This window comes from Rhinoderma darwinii, chromosome 3 (genome assembly GCF_050947455.1).
Source record: "Rhinoderma darwinii isolate aRhiDar2 chromosome 3, aRhiDar2.hap1, whole genome shotgun sequence".
Lineage (NCBI taxonomy): Eukaryota > Metazoa > Chordata > Amphibia > Anura > Rhinodermatidae > Rhinoderma > Rhinoderma darwinii.
Window position 1 is genome coordinate 147,659,051 of NC_134689.1, and position 24,949 is coordinate 147,683,999.

General features: G+C 42.3%; 1 protein-coding gene across 1 annotated transcript in view; it reads right to left on the minus strand.

Moving 5' to 3' along the window:
- The window catches only part of TMCC3 (transmembrane and coiled-coil domain family 3), a 69,752-nt gene that overhangs the window by 7,938 nt on the left and 36,865 nt on the right, over positions 1 to 24,949 (minus strand). Inside the window, exon 2 of the mRNA XM_075860106.1 lies at positions 11,497 to 12,410. Coding sequence (XP_075716221.1) covers positions 11,497 to 12,410 — 914 coding nt within the window. The remainder of the gene's footprint in view (positions 1 to 11,496; positions 12,411 to 24,949) is intronic.

Sequence of the window (24,949 nt, forward strand, 5' to 3'; positions counted from 1 at the left end):
AAAAGTGCATTACCACTTAAAAATTCTTCATCTAGAAGGATGGTGAAACTAATTTTTTTAAATAGATTTCACGTTTCTTTTAGCTTTTAATGATTTATGAAAGATTTTGTATCTTTTCTACTTTTTTTAAAATCTTCATCTTGAATAAATTATGTAATGAATAAAAAAAATTGAGGAACAATTTTTCTTACATGTTCTGTTTATGATTTTGGAAATATGACCCCCCTAAGGCCCGTCAAGAGGAGCAGAACGAAAATGCCAGAAGAGCGGGCTCTGTTGATCATAGAAGACAACCGGCGTCTGACAGAATCCATTGAATGGTTCTGTCGGGGTGTCCGTGGATTTATCGGAAACAGAGCAGCATGATGTGCTATGGTTTCCTGTATTTTGGGCGAAATCGGCAACGGAGGCCCCTAACGGAGCCTCCAACACACACGTGAACAGGGCCTAAGGATTTCAGACCTCCTATTGCCATATTTGTTTGGCTGAGTACAATGCAGGGCTCTGCTGGGGATTTTATTTTTGACACTAGTTAATTGAACATCAATATTTAATGCATTCCAGTATAGAACACAGCTGCCATTCAACTCTGTAATTACATTTATTGCTCTATTCACGAACAGAAGAATATTGGAAGCCTTATTACCATGAGGGGCTCGCTAATACTATCTGCATTATTGATTAATCACTCGCTTGGGAACAGTTTCCTCTTGAATTTAAAATGGATATTATAGGAATAACGTATATTAAACTTCCCTGCTCAAAGATTATCTTGTAGCCCTTAAGAATTGTCTCCCCTCATGTGATTCTATTTTTTGGGGGGCAAGAGGCCGAATTTGACATTGTGCCCCACCCTAAAAGGGAAACTTCACATTGAGATCAGCAAGCATTAAAGGGGTTGTCCGGCCACGGGACAGTTTTTCATACTAACGACCTATCCACTGGATAGGTCATTAGTATATGATCGGGAGGTCCGATACCCGGACCAATCAACTGCTCCAGGTGTTATGCACGGTATGCAGTGTTCGGTGCCAGAAGCAGATGGGTCCACACAATGCATACTGTAACTCTGCTTCTGTTCACTTGAATAGAAGAGCTGCAGTAATGCCCCTCTATTAAAAGATATAAAGCCCCTTTTACACCGGCTGATTAATGGGCAGACGAGCGTACTTCCAAATGTTCGTTCACAATCATTGCCCCGTGTAAACATGCCCAGTAATCAGTTGACAAAACGAGCAAATGCTTATGATTGATTGTCAGTAGCACATCACCCCGTGTGAACAGGGATGTGCTGCTGACAATAATGAAACTATGCGCCCGAAGGATAGAACTAACAATCGTTCGGTCACTTATAGTACCAATGATTGCTCCATATAAATAGAGGTATTTGAGCGTCGATTAACTTGCTATATTGTAGCACTCATTACCGGATAGAAACTCTGCTTATGTAGAAGGACCTTAAGGTAGCGCTGTAATTACTCACGGTCTCCTACTAAGACACAGCTTTACTGTTCTGCGTCTAGACTCTGCTGCCTAGCAGGTAACTCCACAGACAGGGATCACAAACAAGGAGGAGAAAAACAGAGATTGCATCCCATAGTTTGGGTGACCACAAAGAATTAAAAGCAATTAATAAAATGCTACCCATTTACGGTTGCGTAAGATACACAACACTAGTGTCAGCCACAAACACAGATACAGCGTCCGCCGCTGCTGCTTGTCCCATCCAACCGAGTCCACAGGAAGTACAATGTATAAAAGGTATTGGGATTTTTCTTCAGTGCTGCTAGTGGAAAACAAACCAGCCAACGAGTGCGTCAACACTAGCAACTTTATTAAGCTTGCACAACGCGTTTCTACGCTGGACCGGCGTCTTCGATGGGCCCAAGAGACATCTAAAACAATTACCTTAATACATGAATACAAATATCAATTAGTTAGGCTGGGTTCACACGACCTATTTTCAGGCGTAAACGAGGCGTATTATGCCTCGATTTATGCCTGAAAATCCGGCTACAATACGTCGGCAAACATCTGCCTATTCATTTGAATGGGTTTGCCGATGACCTGTCATTTACGCGTCGTCGTTTGACAGCGGTCAAACAAAGACGCGTAAAATGACTGCCTCGTCAAAGAAGTGCAGGACACTTCTTTGAACGTAATTTGAGCCGTTCTTCATTGAATTCAATGAAGAACAGCTCAAGATTACGGGAGTCAAAGACGCCTCGCATAATACGAGGAGCTTTTACGTCTGAAACGACGCAGCTGTTTTCTCCTGAAAACAGTCTGTAATTTCAGACGTAAAAGGCAGCTATCGTGTGCACATATCCTTACATCAATCCACATGGTTAAACAGCACATGCGTTATTGTACATGTATTTATGGTCTTTGCTTTAGATGTGTCTCTTTTACCGGATGAAGATGCTGATCCGGCCTAGAAACACGTTGTACAGAGGCTCAATAATGTTGCCAATTGAGGATACACTCATTGGCTGGTATTTAGTTTCCACGCTGAAGAAAAATCCCAGGATCTATATATTTATTGATTCCAGAGACAGAAAGAGAGAGCGGAGAGCAGGGAGCAATGTACACAAGAGGCACAAGGGGTGTGACATTCTGTACATTACAAGAAGAGGGGGGATAACCACATGTTCAGTGTACGGCAGATCACACAAGCAAAAGATAAAAAGCACAAACCTGGTCATGTGAGTACATGTGAGACTGGCTTACAGAGGAATTTCAGCTACAGATTTTACATTACTAAGGGACTAATCTTACTGTAGTTACACCATTCGCACCCAATATCACAAGACAGAAAAACCCTTTAAAATGAGACATGATGTCCGGGATAATACTAGCCAAAATTGAGGCACTTCGTGCCCCATATTAGTTTAACCTCCTCCTCATAAGTTGATCTGTTAAGTGTGAGCAGACTCAAACATCCTATTCACCCCAGCAAAAGTATTCTTTGACAGATCTCTTATGCTGGAGTAAAAGTGACATGGCAGGAATATTTAATAATATATGACCTTGCACTCAGGGAATGGAACTCAGAAGCACACCATTGTGAGGGGAGGTGGGCACTGTGTATCTCTATCAGTTTTCATTTTTTTTTTCAGTATTTCATCAGACCCTTTAAAATGAACTTTGCAGACAAAAACAAATGGGGTCAGATGGGCTACTTTGCCAAAAAATAAAATCTAGATTTTTTTTCTTTCAACACTTTGGGCGATTTTAGACTTGAATCTCCATTTTCTTATTTTTTCCCACTAGCGCTGAGCAGGCACATTGGGGTGAGATTAAATTATAGTGTTCATTGAAGTGTGAGCAGGACCCTGTGTAGTACCGGCCCCACCATGGGGTTTTAATAAATGACATTAAGGCTGGATTTACACGACCGTAATTGGACTGTAAAAAACGGTCCGTGTGTCTGCCTGATTCCCCAGCCCTATCATGGTACATGTGAACAGGACTCCTGGCATCATAGACATTTAGGCTACAGTCACACTAAAGTAAAACGAAAAAAAAACAAAAAAAAAACATCCCTTAAAAACTGACCAAAATGTCAGTTTTTTTTAATGTGTGCTTTGCATCAGTGTCTCCAAATTCTCATCCATGTCTAGTCCATCTGTCCGTTAAAAAAACACACACAAAAAAAAATAAAGGATGGATTTAATTTGTCAGGGGTTTTTGTATTAATCCCCTGAAAACAGAAGTGCCCATGTTGATAGTGCCCACATAGTGCCACAGTGCCCACATAGTGCGACCCCTCCCAATATAGTGCCACAGTGCCCATGTACATAGTGCCACACACCCTTTCAGATAGCACCCCCACCCCCCATGTAGATCACAGCACCCCTCCTCCCTTGAAGATAGCAACCCTACATGTAGGTCCCAGCACAATGCCCACTCCCTTGTAGAACACACCACCCTTCCTCCTTGTTGTAGATATCGCCACTGTAGCTGCCACTAGGAGCTGAATCCCTCACCAGAGGTTGGCGACTATTTGGCCGGGGATTCAGCTCCTTATGGCAGCTACTGTGGTGCGATCTACAAGGGGGGTGGTGGTAAAATCTACAAGGGGGGGTGATGGTGGTGCGATCTGCAAGGGAGGCGTTCTCTGCAGCAGGGTGGTATCTCTATGTACGAGGCGTCCTTGCTTCCCCACGGAACAGCGGTTCCGTACCGTATCATTTTGTTCAGAACAGAAGTTCCGTGGGGAAGCAGGGACAGAACGGGGCGGAGCAGGAAGTGACAAGATGGTGGGGCGGAGCTTCCTCCTGCACCACTGCGTGACGGCGCCACTAAAGACTCGATTCAACGATTCGGTTAAAAAAAAGAGAATCGTGAGAGTCCTTGAGGGCAAATTAATAGAATTAATTTGATTAAATCGCCCAGCCCTAGGCCAAAGTAATGTCACTTAAGTTTACATACACCAAACAGCAACATGTACAGTGTGGTGATTGAAGTACATGGACTGAGAAGCATTGTGCAGAACAGTACAATCTTCTGCTATAACAGAATAGCTACAGTCTAGGAAATTATTGTTGTTATCAGGATATTGATGTACTTTTAAAGGAATTAAGCCTCTGCACAGGATATACAGGCCAATTGATTAAACATCAGGAGTTCACGTTCAATAGAAAACATTTTGAGAGAAAGGTTTCAAAAGAAATTAACTAGCCGCACGTGATATGTATCTGTTTTCCAGAATACGAATGTATTCTTTAATACTCAGATATTGTATTATAGTATACAGATACAAAAATGACATGATCGTTAATACGCAGCCCTGATTTTTTTTTAACCCAAGATGGATTGTTTTATAAGCGGACTGATTTTATTCTTCTTTGTAAGTTAAGAACCTACTTTACATCTCAAGACAAGTTTACACCTCTCAGTCCTGCATTTCTGTTTCACGATTTTACACCACAGTTCAATCAGTATTGTGTCAGAGTGCGCTCCGTGTATCAGCTGAGTGTAGCATCAATGATCATCAGTTTTTCAAGTCCCCCCAAAAAAACTGATGTTGCCCCGGTACTACTTTCTATTTAGCATTTGCTATTAACCCAACAGTCAAAAACAGACTGCACTCGGAAAGCATCTGTGTGCTGCCCATTTTATTTCCACCATCCTATTGACTTGAAGGTACGAGTCTAGTGTGAGAATCGGACCAACGTGGCGTACGCCGCTATTTTCTCTGCACGGACCAACGGTCTGTGTGTAAATCGGACATGTGAATGACTTTACTGCGTGTGTTCAGTTAGCGTGCTATCCTGTTCTACACTCGGACAGCACACAGACGTCAACGCTCGTTTAAATAGGCCCTAAAAAGGAAAACCAACGTCTAAATGGATACCATAATTTGCAGCAGGAATCGGTTTTGAACCAAAATTAACATAAACGACCAGCTTGTGTTCATCACAAGCGACAGTTGACCCCCCCCCCCCTTCCCCGACAAATGTTGCATGCAATGTTTCTCTGTCCAAGCGGGGGGACTTTTAATAAAGGGCTGGAGGAAAGGATCCGGGCCCATCATACCCAACTGGTCTGTAAACTCAATTTGTCCATTTGAGTTGCAGTCAATGTTAAGAGGTACATGAAATCCAATGCATTGCCAAGAAATATCCACCGCCGAACATTAGAAGTAAAACGTATCATACTGAAGGGCACAATGACTTTCACGGTCATATGGCATAGGGTGGTATCTTTCCAGTAAGCAGTTTGTTAAATACATGGAGCAGGTTTTTCATGGCTAAATTATTGTACACAATCCAAAGAACAGCATGGATTCATGGTTTATAAGAGCTCCTCCGTTGGATTCTGGAGTGATGAATTACACGTTATCATTTGGCAGTCTGATGGACAAATTTGTGTTTAGCAGATGTGAGGAATTGCAGTGGTGACAACAGAGGTGGAGCTTCATGATCTGGGTTAGGCCCCTTAGTCCCAGTCAAGGGAAATGTTAAACTTTACTTCTCATTATATTAGGAAAAAAAGCTCCCGATGTAGAGGTTAAAGAAGTCTACGGGGCTCCATTAGGTGACGGGCAAAAGTGTGTCCTTTCGGCCTCTGTCGAGGCTGGCATACGTCATAAGCTCGATGGAGGCCAAAAGGACACTTTTGCCCGCCATCGGGCTAATGGAGCCCCGTGGACAGTTGTTGCTTGACAGTTATCGCTGGAGTTTCCTGACCCAGCAGAGCCTGATCTGGCCGCCTGAACGGCGGCCGTATCACCTACGACAGCAAGAACGGTACAGCCAGAGTTCCCGACTGCTATCTCTGCCCGGGGAAACTATGTCACTGGAGCTTCGCTGTAAAGTTACATCAATATGGCTACCAGAGGGAAGCTCCAGTAACGTTGCTTCCCCGGGCAGAAATAGCAGCCAGGGTCTCCGGTTGCTTTAAAGTTCATGCAGCCGCAGGGAATATAGGCTTGCTGTGTGTGTGGTGTCTGGATTCCCCGACCAGAGCACTTCTGGGGACTCTGGCATTGCAGAGCTCCTGACGTCATTGTCCATATATGGACAGTGATGTCAGGAGCTTCCACAGGGCCAACGCTCTGGCAGGGGACTCCAGCATGGCAAAGATCCTCACATTACTATCCATATATATGGACAGTGACGTCAGGATCATCCCCAGGACTGAAGTCCCGGCCAGAGCACTTCTGATGCTCTGGCCAGGGACTCCACTGTTGTAAAGCTCCTGACATCACAGTCCATATATGGAGAGTGAAATCAGGAGCTTCCCTGGGAGCAGCGTTTAAGGTAGCACTTTTCCCAGGGGTTCGGGCAAAGTATCCCACTGTATCTCTATACAGTGGGATACGTCACAGCCTTCCATTGGAGGTATACGTCTGGAGTCTTCCCGACGTATACTACAAACGCAGCGTGAACAGAGCCTAGCATGCATACTGTTCATTATCTCGGACAGCAAAATTATTATACAGATAGAGGGTAACCGGAGTCATGCAGAACACAAAACGATTAGGCTTTACAAAACTTTAGATAACCCCACTGGATATCCAAAACGGGGACTGACTAAATAGAATCAGGAGAGCACCCAATGCTGTGCCCAAAATGCAGTCAAAACTTCCAATTATCAAAAATAATAAATGGTCCTTTACCAAGCTTTTCACTCAATTGGAGGCAAAGGCCTATTCCCCGAGATACGTAACTACATTGTTATGGAGTTTTATATAGTCTTTAGTGCTATAAAGTCTGCGTTTGTCAAATATTGTCTCATCAGAGCCATTCATAACTTTCAGGTTAATTCCTGCCAGAACAACATTGTCAGCCTTGATGAGGTATGATAAATATTGTGGCTAATGGGCCATGGTTAGCCAGCTTGGAATTCTGAGCCACATTGTTTTCCCTGGAAACAGCCACGCACAAAGTACAGTGATACTCCCATGGGTAAACAGTGGAGCTCTAAGCAACCATACTCCACATGGAAAGGCCTTGTAAAGGCCGTAGTCCAGTAGCTTGAGGCAGAATCTGGACACACTAACATTTCTTTATTAAATGTATTCGTGTTGTGTTAAACAAACTTCGGACTTTAGTTGACATGAATTAATAAAAGAAATCATAAAAATCATTGTCGCGCTGCTGACTAAGCTGTTCATATAAAGAAAGGTGAGCTATTCTGTTTGCACAGTCAACATTCGAGCCAAAATAACTTGTTAGGAAAGTAAGGTCATGCATAATAAAATGTGCTTTATCTTTCACAGCAACCAACTATCTTTATAGGTAGGGGAATATCGAGAACCTGTGGTTTGCAAACCACATTACATCCAAATGTAGAATGGTGACTTAATCATAAGGTTAACTTTATTTGCAATGATTCATATGGCTATAATAGAAAAACTGTAAAGAGAAAATACAATGACCTCATTGCAATCCAAGGTGTACCGTTTAATGCAAGTAACAAATACCCTGCTTTTACTTCAACACAAGGTAAACTTATCAGCAGCCATTTTTCGGATTTTCACTTTGGTTTTTTCCTCCCCACCTTCCAAAAGCCATAAGTTTTTTTTTTCCATCAATATTGCTGTATGAGGGCTTGTTTTTTGCGGGACGAGTTGTAGATTTTCACGCCACCATTTATTGTACCGTATGATGTAATGGGAAACTTGGGGGAAAAATATTTGTGGGATGGAATAGGAAAAAAAAACAGCAATCCTTTTTTTTTGGGGGGGGGGGGGCGGGAGTCCTTTTTACATCGTTCACCGTTCGGTAAAAATGGAATGTTAACTTTATTTTGTGGGTCAGTACGATTACGGCAATGCCAAATTGATATAGTTTTACAAGGAAAAAACTGATTGTTAAAAATAAGAGTTTTGTCGCCACATTCTGAGAGCCATAACTCTTATTTTTCTGTCGATTGAGTGGTATAAGGGCTTATTTTTTGCGAGGCGAGCTGTAGCTTCCCATTTTTTTGAGGGAGATGACGTGACCAAAAAACAGCGATTCTGGCATTTTAAATATTTTACGGTAATCACCGTGCGCACTAAATAATAATATACTGTAATAATTCAGACTTTTACAGACACGTTGATACCAGTTATGTTAATTTTACATATTTTTTTACATTGTGCTTTAGGGAAAATGGGAAAAGGGGGGGGGGTTTAACTGAAACGGACTGTTTTTTTTAAGTCTCCCCCTAGCGGACTTCAACCAGCGATCTTTGGAACGCTTGCATGATGTAGGACTTCACAGGAGTACAAAGATGGCAGACCTGGGGGCATTCATCAGGCCCCCAGGCTGCCATGCCAACCCCAACGGCGCCCCGCGATCGTGTCGTGGGGGGTGGCGTTGCAGCATTACACAGGGCTGCTCAGTTTCTAGTCATTTAAATGCTGCGGTCGCTACTGACTGCGATATTCAAGCGGGATCCCGCTCGTTATCTTGAAGTGTCGGCTGTAACACGCACACAGCTCACACACTCGTTCTATGGAGGCATACTCTCCCACACGACGTGCGCCGTATATGTACAGCGGATGTTGGGAATGGGTTAAAGGAACACTAAACCTAGAAATGAATAACAGTAAACCGGAGATAAACTTGCTTACACTGTTAGTCAGTCTGCAGGATTTTCTGCATGTTCTTGAAACAAACAATCCTTTAAAATCCTGCAAAGAACACGATCTGCTCCAATTTTGGCTGGTGAACATTTCAAGGGTTGTCCCACGAAAAAGGATAGGTGATAAATGTATGATCGCTGCAGGTCCGACTGCTGGGACATTCAACCATCACGAGAAACACACAATTTTATTTAAAAAAAACAAAAACGATGCCAAAAGGTGTCCATAGGAACACTAAACATACAAAATACACACACGTGTGTGTGTGTGTGTGTGTGTGTGTGTGTGTGTGTGTGTGTGTATTGTATGTTTAGTGTTCCTATGGACACCTTTGACATAGTTTGTTTTTTTTAAAATAAAATTGTGCATTAAAAATACGTAATACATTTTGCGATACAGCGGATTTGTATTCTGTATACAGAGCAGCTGTATCGTTCGCTAAGACCTGACTTCGCCCGGTATGCGGGACTGACTGGTTCAGCGTCAGCGGGTCCTGTGTGTCTCTGACACGCAGGATCCACCTGTAATCTAGATGTGATCGGTAACTGTCTGACACGCAGGATCCACCTGTAATCTAGATGTGATCGGTAACAGCTCGATCCTGCGTGTCAGAGACACACAGTACCCGCTATTACTGAACCCGTCAGTCCCATGGACCCGATGGATACAGCATTCAGTGCTAGATACAGCTGCTCTGTATACAGGATACAAAGCAGCTTTATCTCAAAAATAAAAAATATTTTTAATAAAATAAGGAAAGTTTCACCAAATCAGAACTATGCACATTTTTAAAAACAAAAAAAACAAAACAAAAGAGAATGTCAAAGGTGTACATAGCCTTTAAGTTTCGGTTATTTCTGGTAAACCAACATGTTACATCTTGTTCTCACTTTCTGGTGATGTGCACTGCATTCCCCGACATGCTTCTATCTGCTAAACATTGTGGTCATATCTTGGTCAATGACTGCTCCATATATCCGGTTTCTGATCTAAGCAGGAAACTTTGTAGTATCAACCTAAATATCAACTTTTTTCTGCTGTCAACCCCTAGTCCACCAGAATATGATGGAAAGAGCTGCTGGAGTCTCCCTGCTCTGCTATTATATGGTCACCCATTCAACTTAAATGGTTCTGTGTAATACATTTCCCAAGAAATGTCAGGAAACATGCCTGGCCACTCGCAGCTCCTCCTGGGCAAGAACAGCTGATCATCTGATGGGACAAACGCTTTACACAAATTTCCCCAAGTGCAAATCTCCAGGAAACCATTTAAATTATGTTATTATCAACAATTACTTACTAATAAGTAAAATCATAATAGTAATTAAAGATGTTATCCCCTTTGGACAATTGCTTTTTGGTGTGGGTTGTCCCCAGAGCTGAGACACCCATCGATCACCTGTAATCTGTGGGGGAAAAGACAGCAAGTGTTAAATTCTCCTGAAGTGTCACCACAGGAAAAATGAAAGGGGTTATGTGGGGACCAAAAAGTATTAGCAGTGTACTGCAGTACGGGAGTACACTTGCTAATATACATTCCGGTCCCCCGTCGTGCGGTTTATGAGATTTTAATCGATTTTTATAGTGCTGGCGGGGGAAAGGAAGTCTAGTGGCAGTGTCTAATTTCATGACGACACGACTCTTCGTCATGTGACCGGCCCCGCTGTACTCTATGTAATCGCTGTACTACTGATACAGCGATTACATAGAATACAGTGGGGCCAGTCACATGACAAGTCGTGTCGTCATGAAGAAAGACTGCGCCACTAGACATCCGGCCCCTGCCAGCGCTATAAAAAAAAAAATGTAATTTTTTTTTTAAAAACGATCAAAATCTCATTATGAGGACCGGAATGTATATTAGCAGTGTACTCACATAATGCAGTGAGTACACTGCTAATACTTTTCGGTCCCCACATGCCCCTTTTAAGAATTATACAGTTTCCACTGAAATTAGTGGCAGGTCCTCCAGAGCGAGATGCTCTTTGTAGCCGCTCTCCACTCCAGCTAATATTGGTTCCGAATGGTGGACCCCCATCTGTTAAAGCAGAATTCTCTAATACAGTATGAAAATTTGTTTCCTAAACAATTTTCAATCAACAGCAATAAACGTAAATAAAGCAAACAACCAGTTATATGAAAATTAATATGTCACATTACTTACTATATATGTTTTAACTTTGCTATGTAGAGTAGTAATGACCCCTGCACTTTTGCAACGGAGTGCAAAGCTCCAGCAGCAGATAGAACCATACCCTCTGTCTCCAAGGCATCCGTAGACAGCATGGTCTATGCTTCAAGGCTGCTATTGATTACAATACAAGTATCAATGAGGCTTCCGAATGGCTACAGATGATTTTATAATTAGAACTTTAACGTGGCAATATGGAAAAATTCATGAAATGAGAAGTTACCTGTATCTTTCATCTTGTAAGGTTTGTGAAATAATAGCATAGTCTCTCTTGAACTGTACTTTAAGTGTCTCAATGTTTTCTACCAGCTGAGACTGAACCTCTCGTAGCTCTCTCAGTTCATCTAGAAACACAGCAAGATCTTGACCGTCATTTACATGTGTCCGCCCAGCATCAAATGGCTGGTTACCGTTGCTGTCTGCTGAACCGGATGTTCCACTAGAACACTCATCATCACTTACATACTTGGGTTTTGTCACTATAGTGGCACTACCACTCAAATTTCTCGAACTATTTTCTGGGTGAAAGTCATCAAGAGAACTTTTTAAATGAGCAATGTTATCGGCACTTCCAAACTTATTTCGAATAAGATTTGCAAACTCCCTTGATTTATTAAAAACAAACATTGGCGGAGTCAAGGATACCCCCGGCATACCCACTTTACAGGAATCCGCTGCGGCAGCAGGCCGAGTACTGCTGGTAACATCTTTTAAAGAATGTTGTAGATCTCTCAGGTTATCCTTGGAAATGTCCTTGGTACTTTTGGTGGCAGAGCCATTTTGCTCTACTTCTTTTAACTTTTTATGATATTGTTCTAATTTCTTCTGCAGCTGCGCTATAGAGTGAGCAGATTTCTGGTTCTTCTTTTCAAATACTTGTTTAATTCGACTTGCCTGCTGCTTATCAGCGCTATTCACCAGTTTCAAGTACTCTGCCACATTGCCATCACGGGCACTTTGTTCAATTTTAATCTGCTCCGTTACTTTCAGAATTTTCTGCTTCAGGCTGTCAGTAGAGAGTTTGACTTTGTGAAAGTCTAGGATGCCATCAGGTATATCGAAGTTAAGGTTGGTATCTGATCCTCCACGTCGGATGTTGAGAGGCAAGCTGAGCGTGTTCATATCAGACCTGTCCACCTAGAAAAGAACACAAATATTACTCACAACTTGGATTGAATTTATCTTTAGAAATATTTGCCAGGAAAGTGTGTGTGTTTTAGGACTTTAATTAAACACCAATTGTTAGCACAAGTCCAATTAAAGGTTAATACTATCCTATACATGTACTGCTAAGAATTGCATAGGAATACTGCGGACTCATTTAGAGCCACAACAGAATCAGATCCCATCATGTGTAAAGGCGCTCAAGATTGATCGATGCTCCGAGTATACATTTAACTGGTTGCTGTCTATACAAACATTAAACAAGCAATAATATGACAGGATTACACGGGAGGTTAAGGCAATGACATTAGCCACTTTTGCCATGAGAGATCATAAAATTACCCATGAAATTATAAACTCAAGCACACTCAATTCAATCTCTAGTAATTCCAACTCTTTAGAGAACATATTCTTCCCTGAATTACTTGTAAATGCACTGAAACTCCTCTCATCACGATTATCCCTCACATTATATCGATTTACAACAGCAGCGTATCAATGTGCATTTTAAAGGCATGGGGTTATGATATAGACATCTGTTCATTTGAGATTTAGATCGGTTCATGTCTCATGACCTGCTGCTGTTCATGGGTGATACTACGGATTCCCTGATGGCTATTTTTGAAATGAAAGAGATTCAGGAAATTTTCTGACTTTAGTGTAAATTGGGAAAAAAATAAAAATAAAAATCAAATACTTTACCTCTAAATAACTAGAAGATCATCAAGACTTTTCAGGTTAGATTTAGTATCTGCTTTTGTGTATTTGGAACGTAATATTTCATCTAGTGCAGAATTCGTGACACTTAAAAGGGTAATTCCCACCTCAGACATTTATATTCATAGGATAGAAATATACCGTAAACCTTTAACCTGGTCCATTTTAGCAACAAAATTAAATCCACGGTAGAACTATAGAAAAATACTTAATCTCCCAATTATGGGCTATGTAAGCCTAGTAAAATTATTTTTATTTTTACTTTATATTCCCCAAAACTCTCCAATGTTGTTAAAAGTTGTTCCTCAGTCATAATGGACACCATTGGGTTAATGTGTGTGGTACATGATTGGGCTAATTACTATTAATGTGAGGCACTTGGAGGTTCAAAATTCATAATCCCTCGTGCCTCACATTAATAAGTGAAATAAAGCAGTTTTTTTTATTTTATAGCAGAATAAACATCATAAATGACGCTATAAATTTGTTATTACGGTCGCGACGATATTGAATGTGTATATTTTGTGTGTTGAGACTTATTTTGATGTTTATTGTAAAAAATAACTTTTTTTTTTTCAAAAACTTGAATGAACTGTGGCATATATCTTCATGCCAGTAAATTAGCCTGTGTACGGATAGTGCACAGGCAGTTGTTAGGACATATCTAAGTATGCCCTAACAGCAAATATGGTCAGACAGCCATGGGGTCCTTCAATGGACCCTGGGCTATCTGCCCATATATGGAATGTCCCTCATTGCGTCACAGGGATTCCCTGCGATGCAATCCAAAGGGCATCCCGCCTTCTCATTTACCCCTTGAATACTGCAGTCAGCCATGATAGCAACATTAATGGGAATAGCGGCGTAGATGAGGTTTCTCTGATCTCCGGATTCAGGCGTTTCATTCAGTCCCATTGTCACAGATGTATAAAATCCAGCACCTAGCCATGCAGTCTGCCCTTACAAACATTTTTAAAAGAATTTGTCACTCCTAAGAGCTCACTGAATTCCAGCGTGGTACTGTAATAGGATGCCACCGTTGCAACGAGTCAGTCCGTGAAATGTTTTCCTTCCTAGATATTCCATGATCAGTGGTGAGTGATATTATTGCAAAGTGGAAGCGTTTAGGAACCACTGCAACTCAGCTATGAAGTGGCAGACCACGTAACGTTACAGAGCGGGGTCACAGAGTGCTGAGGCGCATAGTGCATAAGTCACCAACGCTCTGTTGACTCAATAACTGCAGAGTTCCAAACCTCCTCTGGCATGAATATCCGCATAAAAAGTGTGCGCCAGGAGCTTCATGGCATGGGTTTCCATGGCAGCTGCATGCAAGTCTTACATCACCAAGCACAATACCAAGCATCAGATGGAGTGCTGTCCCCGTCACCTGTCTGCATCCTTTAAGTTATGGGTGGGTTAATTGGGAAATAAGAGGAAAAATAATTGGAATTTGTATAAATATTTCTATGTATTTTGGAGATGTGCAATACAAATATTAAACCAGAGAACACATATCAAATTTTTGTAAATGCATGCATGGCAAACTTATGAAAAAGCTTCTGCCTTTAGGGTGTGACAATAGAAGGGACAGACAGTGAAAACATCTGCATGTAAAAATAAATGATTATATGAATCCCATGTATAGGCGGCAGCAAGTAGCAATAATAAGGGTAGGACCTCTTAAGAAAATGACAGTGACTACTGGACTGTCTAATAGCAATTATCCTTTAGGCTGGGTTTTCACATTGCGGTTTTGGTACCGTAATTGCGGATCAAAATACAGTTCCATTCATTTCTATGGCCCACGGACACTTTCGCCTATATTTACGTAAAGGTGTTCAGGCCGTAGAAAGCTTCTGTAAAAAAATATGACTTGTCCTATCTTTTTTTACTTTACGGACCATGCGCCCATACTTTATAAATGGGAGCACGGCCTGTAAATGCAGGTGACTGACCACGGCCGGCCATGCCCGTAATCATGGACCGTGATAAAGGACACGGTCGTGTGCCTGGGGCCTTCTGGTGGAATCACACGTGGCAGATTTTGTTGGAGATTTGTGGCTGAAAATCAGTTCCATTCATATGAATGTGGTTTTTTCTGCTGCAGGTGTATGGATTTCTGGACGAATGCAACTGATTTTCTGCAACAATATCTGACACTTGTGAATCCAACCCTAGGCTATGGTTTATATGGGTCGGATACGCTGCAGAAAGGTCCACAGCGTATCCTGCCCAGAACACGCAGGGAAATTTCAGCCAAATATTCACACCAAATGGTGCTTTAAAAAAATGTCTTCTATATGAAAAAACAAAACTAAAGCCTATTCACAGGGCACAAGAACTGAATGTTTTCATCTAGGTGGGACCACTTACAGCCCACTGTTCCTATCCAGGACCTTTTTATCTGAAAGAGCCTCTCCTATTTTGACATGATTACATATGTGCGCATTATTGCACTTGAGTGAATTCTATTTTTTATTTTTTTTGAATGAACATGAATTGCAACATTTTCAAATGCAGTAAAAGATGTAGACATGCCAGTTTTTTTTCCGTTATGGATAACTATTCATTTGGGTAGGAATGAGGCGACATAATTGAAGTGCCACGCTACTGGCTGGTTGTTTCAGTGGACAATTTGACAGGACTAATATTTCTTCCTAAATTCTCTTAACATTTTCATAACATCAAACTTGCAGTTACAGCTATAATCAGGAAGATCTATTTAATGAAGTAGTATATGCTACAATACAACATGTTAAGCCTTGTTCACACTAACATTCAGAACCTCCATTAGGGTTTCCATAGCCCTTTTCTGTATTTTTTTACAGCAAGAAATAGCACAGAAAACTGATCCAGAAAATCATGGCACAGTTACATATGGAAGCCGTGGCACTAGTGTGAACAGGGCCTTGGAAGGGTTCTCCAGTATTTTGACAAATGAAAAAAAATAATAAACCATTATACTGCTTGCCCTATAGACTTGCTTTTACTAAACCCAGAGAACTTCTTTGTGTTTTTATGCAGCATATTTTAATAACTTACAAAGTACTACGTGTCATATACTATAAAACATATAATAAGGCAAGTCCTAGCTTAAATGTGCTTACCATCCACTCTTACTTTCATGAAAGCTATTTGCAATCATAACACATTGATGGGAAACACCCTGGCATTGAGTAACCAACATTCAACATGTCCGTGCACACCTAGAAGACTAGATTTTACCACCTTACTAATTATAGCGTACAGAAAAATGTAACATGCCATTTATATAATTACAATAAAAAAAGATCTGTTATTTATCACCTTATTCAAAGGTGTACAGATTTTCAGAAGCTCACATTCTACAGCAGTGTCCATCAACCTGCCACATTATGTGAGCCGGAAATGCAGCCCTGGACTCCATCATTGGACTACACATCATGTGAAACCAGTGCTGGAACAGACAGCAGGCAGGCATACACACACATAGGCCCTGTTCACATCATGTTTTATGCCGGTGTTTAACATGTGTATATATATGCCAGGGAAAAAGCTACCGACGTATACGTTAAACATGGGCTGTAACAGTTGCCAAACAGCGCCATCCGTCACCATAGACTTTAATAAGATCCGTTAAACAAATACGGAATAAACTGGGGTTATGAGAGTTCATTATGTATACGTTAAACAGATACCATTATAGTCTATGAGTGATGGATGCCACCATTATGCATCCATCTATAATGGTATCCATTTAACGGACACATCATGAAAGGCGATTGAAAAGCATATGACATATCCGTTGAACAGATACCTGTGATGTATGCCATACAGTGGAGCTCATAGGCTCCTATAGATATCTGTGATTTATGCCATACAGTGGCACTCATAGGCTCCTACAGATACCTGTGATGTATGCCATACAGTGGAGCTCATAGGCTCCTACAGATACCTGTGATGTATGCCATACAGTGGCACTCATAGGCTACACATACCTGTGATGTATGCCATACAGTGGCACTCATAGGCTGCGATTCCTCCATGGTTTTTTGTGCTTAATTTTTACGGAATTCACAGTGCAATTAGAACTACATGTTAACTTTATTCTGTGGGTCAATACGATTACGGTGATACCAAATTTATATAGTTTTTTCTATATTTTACAAGGACAAAACTAACTGAATAATAAAATTTATTTTGTGTCGCCAAATTCTGAGAGCCATAACTTTTTTATTTTTCCGGCGATTAAGCGGCATGAGGGCATATTTTTTGCGGGAATAGCTGTAGTGTTTAATAGTACTATTTTGGAGTACATGCAAGGTTTGATCACATTTTATTCCAATTTTTGTGGGAGACGAGGTGACCAAAAAACAGCAACTCTGGCGGTTAAAATTTTTTTTTTTTAAGACTTACACCACGCGGTTTAAATAATGATATATTTTAATATTTCAGACTTTTACGAGTGCGGAGATACAAATTAGGTTTATTTATTTCTTTTTTTACAATGCTTTAGAGGGAAAACATTTTTTTTAACTTTGAAATTTTTTTTGTACATAAAAAAAACCAAGAAAAAAACTGATTAGTACTTTATTTTTTTTTATTTTATTAGTCCACCTAGGGGAGTAGAACCAGCAATAGGTGGATGGCTTGCACTATATACTGCAATACTAATGTATTGCAGTATATCATCTTTCTGACCGGCTTCCATTAAAGGAGTTTTCCAGCCAGTAAGAATTTATGGCCTATCGTCAGGATAGGCCATTAACAGCTGATGGGTCAGGGTCGTACTCGTGGGACCCTCGCCTAGCAGCTGTTTTGAAGGGGGTGATGTGAATGGAAGAAAAGGCTGTAATACCTGTGAATCTCCGCTACATGTGTTTTGATTATTCACAGTGAGCAAGTAGAAATGAAGGGTAAGCAGCTGCACCCCCTTCAAAAGAGCTGATCAGCGGGGGTCCCGGTAGTCTAACCCTGACCCATCAGCTATTGATGGCCTATCCTGGGGATAGGCCATCAATTTTTACTGGCTGGAAAAGCCCTTTAAGCCCCTCATTAGGCCAACAGGCGGCCATAGCAACCATCGATACCTGGGGGGTAATGAGATGTTAGAGGGGTTGCCCCCCTCTAACGATTTCAAAGTTACAGTTGCTATTAACTGCGGCATTTAATGGGTTAAATGAGCGGGATCGCGCTCATTACTGTGAAGTGTCGGCTGTAGCATACAGACGACACTCGCACTGTATAGAGAGTGGGCTTAGCCCGTGAGTCCGCTCCATAGTTCCCCTACTCGGCTGTGACGTAGGTATACGTCATGTCAGGAAAGGGTAGAAGTATTCCCAGAATCGACAATCATCACCTATCCACCAAAAAAAAAACCTCCGAAGGATTACGAGAACAGGGATCCTGACCCGGCCCATTCCTCCTCCAAGCGGCCGAGAACTTTGAATGCAGACGCTCCATTCAAAGTCTATGGAATTGATGGAAACAGCCAAGTACAGGGCTCCGCTAATTCTGTCCGTCCCAAAGACATTGTTTTTTTAAATAAAGCACTAAATTATAAACAAATTTTGGATTTAAACTCATTAAAAAAAGGTTGCAAACAATAAATATGACTAAAAACGGACTCCATCCAAACCACGCCAATTCCCGACAATACGAAACGGTCGAGCATAGTGCAAACGTGCCTGAAACTGAATCACTTTTTTAAAGTATGGCAAAATATAGTCCGAAAATAAAAAAGGCGCAAAATCCGCCGGATCGGCACAAAGCAAATGATAAATTCCCCCCACTATGTATTACTGCTAATGCAATTCCTGAAGGTGGAGCTTTACTAGAAAGAAATTGGGCTCTGTTCATATCACGTTCAAGCTTTCTGTCAAAGGTATACATAGAACTAGACAGCAGAAAACCATGTGGTATATGTATTTCTACTGTATGCCTCTGCACGGACTAGTGTAGACTACTATGCCATTTACTATAGCAAAAAAAAAGTATACAGATATACACTGACCCAGCATATGCCGAAAGGATGCACTTTAGGCATACGTAGGGTGAATGGGGGCCTTTGGATACATTTGGTGTACTTAAACCAAAGGCTCTAACGTGATGTGAACAGAGCCTTATAACAGCCAAATGTCTAACGCAAATATAGTAGTTTACTTCGTTTATATGCCAAGCTTCAATTACAACCTCTATACAATCTCCCACAGGGCATAGTTTAATCCTGAAATTGTGTTCACACGGGGTATTTTGCCGAGTTTTTTGACGCGGAAACCGCGTCGCAAAACTCAGCAAAAACGGCCCGAGAACGCCTCCCATTGATTTCAATGGGAGGCGTCGGCGTCTTTTTCCCGCGAGCAGTAAAACTGCCTCGCGGGAAAAAGAAGCGACATGCCCTATCTTCGGGCGCTTCCGCCTCCGACCTCCCATTGACTTCAATGGGAGGCAGGAGAAAGCGTATTTCTCGCTGTTTTATGCCCGCGGCGCTCAATGGCCGCGGGTGAAAAACGGCGCGATAATTGCCGCGAAAATCGGCGTGCAGGGAGAGGAATATCTGCCTCAAAGTTCCAAACGGAATTTTGAGGCAAATATTCCTCCCCCAAAATACTCCGTGTGAATATAGCCTAAATGTTCGTGTGTTATGCAGTTGGTACTTGGTAAAGTAACAGGTAGCAAGCGCTTCATTATGGGAGGCGCAAATTGAAGATACTCCCGGCCACATATAATAAGTGGTTCACATTTAGAACGTTCCTGTGGCTCCTACACATATGGCCATTGTAAGAGAACACATGATGTGGTAAAAAGCAACTACTACAAAAGGGAACAGATTTCACAGACTACTGAATGAACAACATTTGGTAGACATCCTAAAACATATTATTCTTAATACAATGACTAAATTGAACTGGAATAACCATATCCCTGATCAAAGTCTTAAATAAATTACTCATGACTCACAGCGCAGTTACAGTTAAAAGGGGATTGTGGTTTCAACAAATAAAGGTTATTATGAAAAGTTGTAAAAAAAAAATGTAACTTCATAATTTCCGTATCAATTACTCAGTGTATCACATGACCAAAACAGATTTTAGCCACTGAAAGTAAGAAATTAAGTTGACAGCAAGCAGAGATCTTGAAACTGTGGGGAATTGATACAGAAAGTAAATTGGAAAATTGTATAACTTCATTATACAATGACTAACAATTACTTGCGGAAAACATAATACCCCTTTAAAATGTAACGTCCTTGACGAGGACCTCCAGGAACATTTACATACATGTGTCATTAGCAGTTCCTTTTATGGCCAGGGCTATAGAGACTTTTTGTGGTGCGACTGATTGATTTTAACTATTGAGCTACAGGCCAGATGAAGACATTGAGTTACATGAAATCTTGTGGACTGCAGCGGTCACTCAAGAGTTCTAATCAATCAGCACTAATGCTACAAGTCTAGATGCAACCCCGGCCTAGAAGTGCAAAGTTATAAACCTGATGGTCTAGCACTTCATTAAGAAAAATATCCACTTCTTCTAGTGCTTCTTGCACTACATATTATTTTCTACATCGATACAGTTGTGGAGTAATTTGTCAACGAACCAGTGTTGCTAGGGCTGGGCGATCAATTTAATTTGATTCATTTGCTCTCAGGGGCTCTCATGATTCTGTTTAACAGAATCGTTGAATTGATTCTTTAGTGGCGCCGTCACGCAGTGCTGCAGGAGGAAGCTCCGCACTATCTACATGGGCACTGTGGTACTATATGTGGGAAGTGTGGCACTATTTACATGGACATTGCGGCACTTTCTACGTGGGCAGTGTGGCACTATATGTGGGCACTATAAACATGGACACTTTGGCACTATCTACAGGGACATTGTGGCACTTTCTAAAAAAAAAATAAATAAATAAAATAACAAAATATTTTTTTTAACGGCCATGAAAAACGGACAGATGGACTGGAAATGGATGAGAATTTGGAGACACTGATGCAAAATGGACATGAAAAACTGACAGTTGCTCAGTTTTTAATGGCCATCTTTTTTCACGGTCGTGTGACTGGAGCCTAAATGACTATGTTGCCAGGAGGCTCGTTCACATGTACCGTGGTCGGGCTGGGAAATCTGGCCGACACACGGATCGTTTTTTACACTCGTGTGAATGTCATTTATGTAACACCCCATGGTGGGGCCGGTACTGCACAGGGTCCTGCTCAGACTTCAGACACTATAATGTAATCTCTCCCCAGAGTTCCCGCTCTGCACGATCTGCCTGGCCCTGCTGCAATTTACACTGCTCTCGCCTGCAATGTCGGAGACCGGCTGAGGTGGTGACGGGCAGAGGGATATTAGTGCATGCAGTATATAATAGATTGTAGATTCTGTTAACCCGTTCCCTGCCGGGGAATACAGAAAAGTTAGACATTAGACATTTTTTCAATTGTATTTATGATTAAAAAAAATGTTTAAAAGAAAGTATTTCGCAGAGGTTAAAAGTTGTGAAGTTATGTACAATAATTATAGTAATATATGTTAAAAAGTTATTTATATAAAGAAAATGTATAAAATTTTCCTGAGGGGTACTTAAAACTGAAGTATGCCAACATTTACAACCAAGCCAACTGGATATACCCTCTAAGGCAGGGGTCAGGAACCTTTTTGGCTAAGAGCCGTAAACGCCACATATTTTGAAATATAATTCCGCGAGAGCCGTACAATATGTTTAAAGGGCCATTGACAGATCTTTGCCCTGATAGTGGTCCTTTAAATTAATCTCTTGTGGGCATAAGAAACTAATTTAAAGCCCCCAAGAGTGTAATATGGGTGGCAGATGTTTTTTAAGGCCATATTTTATTTTTTTTTTTGGGGGGGGGGGGGCTATATAATGGATTATGTGGGATTATTTTCAGGGGTGAAGTGGGAAGGGGGGGTTGGTGGGACACACTGTATTACACAGCCCCTTTATTGATGCAGCTCACTGCTGCTGACCATGAGGCTGTGTAACAATTTCCATGTTATAATGTTCACATTCAAAGCAGCAGCACAGCCAGGGGTTTCTGGAACGTCCAAGGGAGACACAAGGGAGGAGGCAGATGCCGCTTCACTAGGGGACGCTACGGCTGCTATAGCGGTATTTACGCCACTGCGCATAGGTTTGTACGGCGTAAAACTACAGCTCCCAGCATGGCCGAAACAATGATAAGGATATGCTGGGAGATGCGGTTTCACAAAAAAAAACATACCACCATCATCTCGCTGCAGATCATACAGTGACTACATTACTGATTAGAGGCAGAATAAACATTTACATTAAGTGACTCACCGGTGACGTCTCAGATTCTAGTTCTTTTCTTCTCCCTCCGGTTCAGACATCTATGATGGATTTCTCCCGGCCATGACCCACTTCTGCAGTTTTCCGTTTAGATGTCTTCAGCTTCTCACTTTTAAAACATTTCTGCACCTGTAAACAAAGTTACAATTCTCAACACATCTAAATATAACTGTCTCACACACACACACACACACACACACACACACACAGTGCCCCCTGTAGATAGTGCCCCCTGTAGATAGTGCCCCCTGTAGATAGTGACCTACATAGAAGCCCCTGTAGATAGTGCCCACATATGGACTCCAGAGCTGCAAGGCAATAGTGCTAACCACTGAGCCACCGTGCTGCCCTACATATAGCTTCCCCTATAGTTAGTGCTCCACGTATAGCCCACCTCTGTAGATATTGTCCCACATATAGCCCACCCCTGTAGACTGTGCACTACATATAGCCACCCTGTTGCTAGTGCCCCACAGGTAACCCACCCCTGTATATAGTGTCCCACACATAGCCCACCCCTATAGAAAGTACCCTAAAAAATAGCTCCCCTATAGATAGTGCTCTACATATAGCCCACCCCTGTATAGTGTCTCACATATACTGCCCCACATATAGACCCCCCTGTAGATAGTGGCCCACACCCCCACATATAGACCCCCCTGTAGCTACTGCCCCACATATAGACCCCCCTGTAGCTACTGCCCCACATATAGACCCCCCTATATATAATAGCCCACATAAAGACGACCCCCCCCACTATAGATAATGCCATTCACATTTTTCTGAGGAAAAAAATATATAAAGTTGACATACTCACATTCTCCGGTTCCCACGCTGTTCACTGGCGATGCAGACATGCTCTCTTCTGAGCATGTCTGCAGGAGCTGAATGAGCGTCCTTCAATGACGCTGATTGGCGGGGCAGAATGACTTGCCCCGCCAATCAGCACCTTCCAAGCATGGAAGCGGCGCGATGATGTCATCGCGCCGCTAGCCAATCAGTGTCATTGTAAGGCACTGGATGGTCAGGCACGGAACATGCCCGGCCATTCAGCGCTAATACATGTATTTGGCTGCCGCTAGCACCGGGGCCCCCTCCGGTGCTAGCGACACCTACAGGCATGAGAGTGCCTGTGTAAGGCTCGGCGGCGCGGGCCCCACAGTAGCGGTGCTACCCCTGTAGCAGCCATAACGGCTGCTAGCGGCGCCACCGGGCATTTGGGAGGGCGTGTCGGCTGGCGGCACGGGCCCCCTCAAGCCCCGGGCCCCGTAGCAGCCGCTACTGCTGCTACCGCGGTAGTTACGCCACTGGGTAGGAGCCCTGTCTGCGAGCCAGATACGGCCATCAAAAGAGCCATATCTGGCTCGCGAGCCATAGGTTCCCGACCCCTGCTCTAAGGCAACGTTCACACAGGGCAGATATGCTGCGTAAAAGGGAATTCCAGCCGAAAAACCGCACCAAATTGTGGTGGTTTTTCGGCTGGAATGTCTGCTGCAGAAATTTGCACATAGGAAAAAAAAGTTACTCATGTAGCCATGGCGACGTGTCCCCCTGCCAGAGGGTATATACCTGGGGTGACATTTCAGCCTTTGTGACTGGCTGTAGCGATCACTTGGGATGAAACATCATCCCAGGAGGCGGGCCTGGACGAAGAAACGCAGAATTCTGGGTAAGATTTTTTTTCTTCCCTAGTGCCATATTCTGCGGCGGAATCGCTGCTTTACCGCCGCAAATAAAACACAAACATCTACTATTTGTTGCGGGTTTTACTTCCCCATTGCATTCAATGGGGGAAACCCGCATCAAATAAGCAGCGACCACGCAAATACAATTGACATGCTGCGGATTAATAATCCACACCACAGATCAATTTCTGAGCGTTTTTTCCCACTCCGCATTTACGCAGAATGTGGATGAGATTTGTTCAAATCTCATCCACTCTGCTTCTACTGTATCATGCTGCGGAATTTCCTCATTGAAATCTGTTGCGGAAATTCTGCAGTATTTACGCTACGTGTCTGTTTTGTGCACGTAAAAAACACGTTTTTCCTGCATTGCAGCTTTGTGTGGCATCCGTGTCTGCATTTTTTACGAGCGCAAGTCACACGTTTTTTACGTCCGCAAAATAAACTGATGGAGGTGGGTTTTTTCCCCTCATCATTTCTTTAGCAACTGTTGCATGAAAATCGCATGGCACGCGGATGTGCGTCCGTGATTTTCACGCATCCATTGACTTTAATGGGAGAGTGATGCTCAAAAAACGCACAAGTATAGGACATGCAGTGTTTCACGCAGCGGACGCACTCTGGGTGAAAAACACAATGTCTGAATGGCCCCATTGAATTGCATAGGTCCGTGTGACGTCTGTTTTAACATGCGTGACACGGACATGAAATACGCTGGTGTGAATAAGCCCTTACAGTGGTGTAAGTGCAGGTGGTTGTGGAGGGCACTCCATGTTTTATAACGTGGACTTGTTTCG